Here is a 9845-nt window from a genome sequence, read left to right as displayed (position 1 = left end):
CCAATTGACAACTTTTTAAAAAAATATATTTTATTATGTTTACATTTAAAACAATGCAGTACATCACAGTCGAAGTGACCATACATTCACATTATACACAATTAGTCTCAACCATTAACTATTAGCCTACTTAGTGCATTGTCTATCCTTCTGTCCAATCACAATATATACAGTTTGTTCCAGTCTTGTCACCTTGTCTTATACCAATCATAAAATCTGTTCCAGACTTCAAAATATTCTGATTCCCCTTTATTTTTAAGTTCAAGAGTGAGCCTATCTGCTTCCGCACAGGCCAACATTTTTCTGATTATATCTAGCTCTGATGGTGTATTTTATTTTTTCCAATACTGCACAAAAGTTATGCCACCACAGTTAGCACATGTATAATTAGATAGAGTACATTTTTCTTAAACCCCTCTGGTATTACGCCTAGGAGAAAAATTTCTGGTTTAAACCAAATTTGGTCTCCCACCATTTGTTCCAACCATGATTGAATCATTTTCCAATATCTTTGGGCCTCATTGCCAATTGCCTCACCACCAGTTGTCAATTTTTTGAAGTTGAAACTGGAGATTGAACACAATTTCTCAAACATTTGCAGTTTTTTCTTTTTACTGTTTTGATTTCTAACTTGCAAATCTCTTTCCAATACTGATTCTGTCATGTGAATAAACATCTCTGATTGCTGCTGTTTCCTATTTTAGGTCTGATATTATAGAAAGCATTCATCATACATCCTGGAAGAAGAGAATAAATGCTTATGATGCAACAGTCTCTGTAATCTACTTTTGCACTGCATAATAATAATTGATGTCTACACCACATTGAAATAGTGATTGGGTGGAACCAATCCTACCTTTGAAGGGACCCATAACTACTTAGGAGGCCTATCTCTTAATCCTTTGTTACTATATGAAAATAGAATGAGAAGTTTGATGCTTGGCCTGAATGAATAGAATCTTTATAAGGCAGTTTTTAATATACATGGTCATATCAATCAAGATTCCATGCAGATTTCTGGTCAGAATTTGCTAACCAATTGGGATTGCAAATATGAATAATCTTTGATACCAAGTTCACATCATTGATTAGCAGCTGAATCATTCCGGCGTATAGTCAAAATCTGCAACTGACACAAAATATGTCCAGCTTTTGGGAACAAGAACTCTTTGTCCAAAGTATGCTTGTAGCGATCCATATTTTTCTAAATATGCACATTCACATTATTCAATAGAGCACTAATGCTAACTTGCTTGGGTCATATTTGCAATTCTGAGATGCTAAAAGTACTTGTGCAAAATATATATGAAATTTACTTCCCACCATAACTACCATTCCCTATAGCCCTTAAGATATCCTTTGCTATCTTAGTTTGCCTTTAGTTTTTTGGGGGTGCATGCATACTTCATAGCACTGAGTTGTAGTCTCAATGTGGCAGTTTTGAAAGTAAGCTTAAGGCTGGTACTATGTAATAAATCAGTTTATCATTTAGCTTTATTAAAAAGTAACAAAATAATGGAGCCTGGTGATTACCAAAGAAAGGGTTACCAGATACACAGTGCTGCATAAGGAGAATAAAATTTGGGGCTTACATAAAACATCCCATTCATATTGTATACAACTCAATATATCATTGTTAATTATAATGCAATCTTTACACTTCATGTAGAAGTGATGAATGACAGTATTTTGACTGTATTTTTCTAGTTCTTTGCTAACACAGTTCCTTGAAATGATGGCAAAGCTTTATTTTAATGAAAAATACATTTGTTTATTAGCTTGTTCTCAACTATAGAAATAAACTGAAACTTTTTTGAAATTTCTGTTAAATTTCATTTATGTATTTAGCTTTAGGTATCAAATTTAGAAACTGACTATTTCACTCACAAAGCTCCTTTTGTTAGCACTATTTTATGCAAAAATGAAGGGTGGGGTTTGATTTTGTCCACCCAGGAGGATTCCAAGTCCTCATTGGTCATCTTTCCTTACATTTATATGACTGTCTCAACTATTTTTCCAAATCCTTCATACAAAATTGCCTTGTCTTTAAGCAGATTGGTTTAACAGCATTTTCTATAACAGTTCTCCCATTTTTGTATATAGCACAATAAAGCCAATAATTCACAGGCTATCAGGATTATGGGAATGGTAATTCAATATGTATAAGAAATGTTGGTCCCTGCTCCTTTGTAGCATCAACTCAATCATGGTTTATACATAGTGAATTGAATTTGCACGAATCAGATGAGTAATATAGATAACCATCGTGAATGAATTCAATCCTTAACTAGCAACAGTCCTCAATGCTTTCAGCGAAGTCTTTCCCAGTGCCAATTTCAGCTGAATTTCTAATTGCACATGAAATTTTAATATAGTCTATACTTCTGTTTCTTGCAGTTCCCACTTCATTAATGAATTTGGGTGAGGTACAATGCCACAATAAACATATTCATGTAAGTATGCACAGTTCTAAAAATGGAGGTATGGATCAATACCTAGGTCAATATGTATCCATTTTTTCTTGTTTTTAGATTTAGAGATGTGAAAAAATGAACACATTTTCAATAGCTGGGATACAGCGCCAACTAGCCATGCTTTGTTTCATTCCAAGAGTGTTTAGAATACTTACCTTCCTGTATTCTAGTGAGAGAGAGAAATGATATACCTTAAACGTAATGAATGGAGAATTAGATAACACAGCATTACTGGAGAGTAGGTTAAAAGGAATTCACTGTTAAAAATAGTTATCCAAGTTAGTTTTTCTAAAATAAAATGGACATTTGTGGATCTAAAAAAATACATCAGCAATCCTCAGGATGATTTGAGTTGTCTACTTTTATTTCTTTGGGGATCATTATCGTGGGCTTTTCCTAGCTTCATTTTAGTGAAGATCTAATGATTAAATACCATGGAAAGTCCATAAATTTTATCAAGAATAATGTAAAGTGTTTTGAAACCAATTACATACTTGGGGGTAATAGTATACTTATTTTGCATGAAATGCAGTTTCTGATTCAATTCTCACAGAATTACCATTTAAAAGAACAACTCTCAGCTTTTAACTGTCACCTGATTTTATGGATTGAAACAACAGAGTAGCATTAGGTTTTTCTAAAACTCTAAAATTTGAGGAAGCCCATTGAAATTCTGAAAAATGAGTCAATGCACAGATCATCCTAGGATTTTATTATTAACAAATAGCTTTAATAACCACATTATTTTATTACTATAACAAAAAAACTTTAACATTACATTATTATTAAATTGCTTTAACAACATTATTTAAAACAATATAGAAAAGATCTGAAAAGTCTAGCATCTCTTTTTCCTTTCTTCCTTGAGAAAAACATTTTTTCCAAGTCAGCTGAAATAAAACATCATTTGGTGCTGAAAAACTGCCAAAGACAGAGAGATTTAGCTTTCTTTAAAACTATAATGTTCAATCACAAATTTTTAATTGGCAACTATAAAAATATTTCAAATCTTCAAATATTGCTGATCATCTGCCAACATCTATCTATATACCAGTACTGACAAGTTTATCTTCATTTGGGATATAAACCACTCAATGCTATTCTTAGGCCACTTTCCAATTAATTATATTCTCCCTATACTGACTTTTCTTATTCTGGTACCTTCAAATGTGTGAGGTCTACAACTCCAGAATTCCAATTTTGTATGGAAATCATAGACTAAAAAAGATTGCCCTAGGCTCTGACTGTTCTTGACGTGCCCTCCTTGACGTGTATTTTAATTAAATTATGACAATAACTTCTCAAACAACATGAATATAGGAGCTCAATATTATTACATTCCTGATTATAGCCATATCTTTGCAACATAAAAAATTTAATTGGCAAGTCTCTCATGCAAGGTATGGAGCCTTAATCAAAACTGTAAGGGACCAGGGGTGGGATGGGGTGGGGACTCAGCACTTCCCCATCCACAGTACATACAGCCTTCTCATTTTCCAGTCAAGAAAGGTAATACACAATGTGTGCAGATGGCACAGGGTGGAGTGAAACACTGTGAAAGAAACACGATATTTCAAATAATAAAGCAGTCTAAATAGGCTTTACTGGAGAGAGCTTTTATTTCTCAGATTCATCAGAGGGTTATTACGGAGTTTCTGTTTGTATCTTCAATCAAATGCTCTTGTTCCACACACCATCTCCTCCCTCCTCATCTATCCTTATTTCAAGATGGAGCAATATAAAGAGCACAAGGAACTACAGAAAGCAGAATTGTGTTGATTGCCGTTTAGGAGGTGAGACCAACAATGTGGTATCTCTTGATTATTAGGACAGCTGGCTAAGCATGTCAAAGCTGAATACTTAGAAATATTGAAAGAAATGAAAACAACCAAGGAGTCATTGGAAAGAGAAACTATAGGCAGAAACATCATCTTTTTGCAAACTATGTTTGCAAGTCTAATGTTCCAAAGCCAGTGGGGCTGGCAGAAAGGTTCATAAAATAAGTGATGATCCTTCAGAATATCTTACCTCAAAACTGGGTTAGGGTTAGGGTTAGGGTTTAAATTATCTTCCGGCATTGTTAATAAGGTTTGATTTCTGCAAAGTTGATCCAAAAATAAACTTGGAAGATTAGTTTACTCCTTTTGTTTCTGTTCCAGGATGTTCAATTCCAATAGAGCATTAGGGGAAGGAGATTTGAGAAAATTACTGAAGATTTATCGCACAGAGATTTCGATGGCGGTGGATGATGTCTTCCCATTACTTCATGGACTTGCTGATCATGAAATTGTCACTGAAGAGATGTTCAAGGTGAGAGGGGGAAAATCTGGGTACTATGTAACTTTTCAGTACATAATATCGGAATATATCCGTTTCTTTTAAGCCATTCATTTTTAATGTGTTACAATAATTTGCATATATGCTGTTTTATTTTATACAATATTGTGTAAAGCCATGTTCAGTTACACTTTTGCTGATCTATCTCTCACTTTTTAACTTTGGTGTTTTTATATTTCATTACAGCATTTTCTGTTTCATTCTGTGCAAATTATTGAAATGTGATGGTTTTTCAGACTACTTTGTATAAATTTTTATTTATTTTATTTGGGCAGGTAGGCTGTAAAATCAACAGAGTCTGAAACTGTATAGCCTGGATATTAATTTTTAGTATCAAAGTATGAATGAAAGTGTTGTCTCCAAATGTATACACCAAAATTTATGGATAAAGTTTGAAATAACGGCAAATGACTATAAAGGAATGCCTGTCTAAAGACATTAGTTTAGGTAGAGAGTAATCTGAGGGTACTGGTAAATTTCTCCCATTCTTTTAGCATTACAGTATTAGCCTTTTGCTTCAATTTCTAAAGCACTTTCAAGACTACTTATAATTCCAAAAAGTTCATATTCAATTTTCCTCAGTTTCTAATTTTTTTCCAAAATAAATTTCATTTTAACCCTTTCTTTATTATATTGCAAATAAGTGCTTAAGTGTATAAATACTATATTCATCAGGTATTATACTATATTCTATTTATTACATTATATTGTTGGATTTTCTGCCCAATATACATTCCTTTTGCATGAAGTTTTCTGAAATCTCTTCTTATTTATTTTATTTATTTGCTGCTCATCTTTTTTTGAAGTGACTTTGGGGAGCTTTTTGAACATCTAAATACCATAGATGTATAAAACATCTAGTATACTGTATATTAAGGTTAAAATCATCCTAAAAATATATACACTTTAAGGCCAAGTTTAAATTATACTGCAAAATTCAGCAATAATCAAAATTTAATTTTGTGTCTTAGTTTGTGATGTGCAAATTAGATAAATTGCATCAAAATTATTTCTCACTTTGTTTATAAAATAGAATATTCAAATGTTGAGACTATTAATTAGCTAGTACTCAAGAAGATTGATTACAACAAATAATAAATACTGCATGATAAGCATTTTGAAGGAATAAAATATATTTGAGAATTAGGTCCATTTTTGCATTTTTCCTTTCTTTGTCTTGAAGGACACTCTCCACCTGAAGGAAACTGAAGGTTGCCACAGGGCTTTTTATACCATGTTGACATGGTTGCTAAATCAGGATTTATCTTCCATAGAAGATTTCTGGAGAGTCCTTTTCAAAGAGTACAACTTGGAGAGGTATTCCAAGCTTCAGTCCATTTGGAGCAGCTTTCCTAAAGGTATAAGATGTTGTCATTATGGCCTTAAAATAGCCTTTAAGGCCATCTGGCCTTAAAATGAAATTTATAGGAGACAGTGAGAAGTTGTGAATAATAGGTAGAATAGAAATGGGGAATTGTGGGAGTAATCCAAGTTGTATCTAATTGGCTGAATGTGGTTCGTACTAAAATTAGTGTACTTGGGACATGTCTAGCATATTGAAAGTAATTTTGAGTACAAGCTAAAATTCAAGTTTAATTTAAATACAGTCACTTGATACAAAGATGAAAATGTGAGTTAATGATGATAGCACATTTAGAAGATTTATCTTGTGGCATGTATCTGCCTTTGCTAAGGAAGACGTTACCTTCTATGTGGTTGGAGATAAATTTCCACAATTGTAGGCAAGAATTTCAGTCAGTCTCACTATTTCTCCTTGCTTTCAGATATGGATTTCGGCAAGCATCGCAAAACAAAGAAAGTTGCCATTAGTCCAAAGACTGTGGCTCAGCACAAATCCCAAGGAAAGAGAAAGATAGAAGAAAAAGACCCTTTGCAATTAACTCAGCCTTCAGGGAAAATTGATCCGCACCTTGGTATAGAATTATTTACTGTGTTTTTACTGTATCTTGTGGGATATTGCCATTTAACTAAAATATGAAAAAATGAGTTTAAAGAACGAAGGAAACCCTTCCCCTTCCCAAAACCTAAGCATCTCAGAAGAGTAATCCATTGTAATGACATCATACTGTATTTTTCTCTTTTTATACAATTAAAGACAACATGCAGTTATAGTTAAAAAATTTTTTTACAGTTTCTTTTCTCTACTAAAGGCTCTCAAGCATCTGAGAAAAGTATAGTTCTTACTATTATCCTAATAAATAATATATATTAAGATTAATTGTTACAGGTAGTCCTCGACTTACAACTATTTGTTTAGTGACCAAATTTGCAACGGCACTGGAAAAAGTGGCTTACGACTGTTTTTTCACACTTGGTTGTAGTAGCGTCACAGCCATGTGATCAAAATTCAGGCACTTGGCAACTGGCATGTATTTATGACAGCTGCACTGTGCTAGGGTCTTGTGATCACCATTCGTAACTTAGCCAGCAGGCTTCCGACAGGCCAAATCAATGGAGGAAGCCATATTTCCTTAATGACTGGATGGTTCATTAACCTGCAGTGATTCACTTAACAACTGTGGAGAAAAAGGTCGTGAAATGGAACAAAATTCACTTAACAACTGCCTTGCTAGCAACATAAATTTGGGGCTCAATTGTGGTTGTAAGTTTAGGTCTACCTGTATTGTGCATTTTGAAAAAAAAGACAATTTCTGCTTTCAATATTGCAAACTGTCTTATAAATCAACAGGGTCTCTTCCTAAAACAAAAGCTGTGAAGAAATCAGAAAATGCTGAGGTCCAACAATACCCTCTTCCAAGTGGTAAGTTTATCACTTGGCTATGCTTGTTGAATATGCTCCAAACTGTTCGGCTACTTCTGTGAAATGATCTACCAATCAAAATAAAATTTAAAACTATGAACAATCTTGTTTCATTATCAGATCTCATTAGATTTTGAAATGTCTCCCTGGGATCTCAAAAAGGAAGAAAGAATTTCACAATAATTTGACATCTTTGTATGGAGTCTTGTCAATGAAATATTACATGACTTGGTCAAGTTTTAGATTTGGTTGCTAGTCATTGACTAATTATCCAATATTATTTGTATACTATGCCTTGATGTATTGCTCACTCAGACATGATCCCAAGTCATTCTTCTTATTAAGAATTCTGGGTGGCTAAGGTATTGTTCAGCATACAAATTATTTGTTTAGCCAGAGGGCATGGCTAAACAAATAATATATTACATGTCAACCTAATGTAATGTCATGAAAGGCTACTTAATAACTTTTACTGAATCAAATTCTCATTGTAGCGGTTGATCTAAGCTGCCTTTTGATGATTTCATTTAAGTCTACTCTTTGCATGTAAGAAAACTGATTAATTATAAGATTCAAATAAGAAAAATCAAATCATTAGTTCAATATTATCTGCAGCCATTTCTCCACAATTCTCCTACCCAATTTAAAGAACATTCTAATCACTCACTATTCTCTTCAAGGAGCCAGTTAATGTAATGGCTACAGCCTCAAGCTAAAAACTTGAGAGCATTTCTAGCCCCACCTTAGGCACAAAACCAGCTGGGTGACCTTGGCTTTGCCCTGAGAAGAAGGCAATGGCAAACCATTTCTGAAAAATCTTGCCAAGAAAATTGAAGGGACTTTTACTGACAGTGTCCAAGAATCAAACATGATTGATAAAAGAAACTGATAAGGAGAATATTTCAATATTGAAATTAGAGGTCCTGAGGTTGGTTGTTTTCTTGCAGATGTTTTATTTTCCAAACTAGGTGACATCATCAATGCTAGTATGGAGTGGGGTTGGCTCTCAATTTCTATTCTAGTGGTTTGCCCTGTTGGTGTTGGTGGGAGTGGGAGTGGTCTTGGAGGTTCTTTGTCTGGGCTGTTTACTATTAGCTTGTTTGGCAATTTATTTTTGTCACTTCTTGATTATGCGTAATGTTATTCTATGCACATGTGGGTATTGATTGCTGGTGTTGGAGGTATTTTGGTCTATTTATTCCCCTTTTGGCTTGTTGATTGTTTCTTTTGAACAATATGTTAACAGAAAAAAATCTTCAAACAGAAATAATAGACAATTTCAATGTCAAGTTGAAGAATTTCCAAGGGAATGTTAACTTGATCATTTGTTACAATAGCATTTTAAAATGGTATATAAGTAGATCTCATTTTTGCATATGGGGATCTGAGGCATAAAGGTGGGAATCTACTGAACAGTCAAGAATCGAACACAGCTTTCAAAGTGCTTCATTCTGTTTTAGTGCCACTTAAACATTGGCGCAATGATATTCTCCATATTGTGTTAAACGTCTTTCTTGCTTTGTTGTAAAATCTATATCAAATCTATTTTACTCCGCTGGGCACATGCAGAAGAGATAATTATACTTTACATTACATTGTTTGAAAAAGTTAATTTGGTTCAATATTCCAGTTGCAGCTAAGGTTAAATTATCTCATAGGAAAGACACAGTTCCAAAGATGTCAAATATGTCTTTTTCCAGGCAATGCTAAGAAATTTGTTAAAGTTGGGGATGAATGTTATACATCAAGCATGTCAGAAGAACTCGGAGAAAACAAAGTTTATGAAAAGAAGCCCAGCATGAATAACAAAGAACTCCAGGTTTCTGAATATGTATACTCACATACTATTATCAATTCTTATTCTCTTTGGATCTTTAGTAGTGAAGAGTAATCTATGTTGGGCTAGTTTCTCTGTTTAGAGTCAAGGTTATGGTGACCATAGAGTCTTCATCATGGAGATAAATAGGAAATCCAAGAGCTTCTATTAGTCTTATTTATATAGCACCAATAGAAAAGTACTTTTCAACAAGTATTGCATGCATCTGCCATATTAAGAAGCAAAACTAGCAACTGAAAGTGAGTATGTGAACATGGCTATTTAAAATGAACAACAGCAAGAAAAACATTTTCATACTGGTTCCACATGCAAGAAACAGATACTTCAGAGGTGGGTTGCTCCCAGTTCGGCCAAACCGAATTCAGGTCTTGGTCGCAGAACTGGCAGAGACCCAGGCCTGCCACGCCCCCAAACC

General features: G+C 33.9%; 1 protein-coding gene across 2 annotated transcripts; it reads left to right on the top strand.

The window, feature by feature from the left end:
• Nucleotides 1-283: 283 nt before the first annotated feature.
• LOC116513672 (autoimmune regulator-like) lies at nucleotides 284-9824 on the top strand. Of its 2 annotated transcripts, XM_032224839.1 has the most exons (7): nucleotides 284-2453; nucleotides 4103-4267; nucleotides 4634-4784; nucleotides 5995-6169; nucleotides 6596-6745; nucleotides 7522-7593; nucleotides 9294-9824. In XM_032224839.1, the coding sequence occupies exons 3-7, from the start codon at nucleotides 4635-4637 to the stop codon at nucleotides 9482-9484; spliced, it is 738 nt and encodes a 245-aa protein (XP_032080730.1). In that variant the 5' UTR covers nucleotides 284-2453; nucleotides 4103-4267; nucleotide 4634; the 3' UTR covers nucleotides 9485-9824. The 2 variants fall into 2 exon arrangements, with proteins under 2 accessions (XP_032080730.1, XP_032080731.1); XM_032224840.1 differs by lacking the exon at nucleotides 284-2453 and having other exon boundaries at nucleotides 2797-4267.
• Nucleotides 9825-9845: the final 21 nt, after the last annotated feature.

This window comes from Thamnophis elegans, chromosome 10, assembly GCF_009769535.1.
Source record: "Thamnophis elegans isolate rThaEle1 chromosome 10, rThaEle1.pri, whole genome shotgun sequence".
NCBI classification, from domain to species: domain Eukaryota; kingdom Metazoa; phylum Chordata; class Lepidosauria; order Squamata; family Colubridae; genus Thamnophis; species Thamnophis elegans.
The sequence above is the reverse complement of the archived record's forward strand: the minus strand, read 5'-3'. Positions and strand labels throughout refer to the sequence as shown.

Bases quoted from the DNA above. Each gene is read 5' to 3' on its own strand.
- LOC116513672 (XM_032224839.1), top strand. From the start codon at position 4,635: ATGTTCAATTCCAATAGAGCATTAGGGGAAGGAGATTTGAGAAAATTA. The intron at 6,746-7,521 runs GTATAGAATTAT...ATAAATCAACAG, and splicing joins GAAAATTGATCCGCACCTTG to GGTCTCTTCCTAAAACAAAA. The intron at 7,594-9,293 runs GTAAGTTTATCA...GTCTTTTTCCAG, and splicing joins ACAATACCCTCTTCCAAGTG to GCAATGCTAAGAAATTTGTT.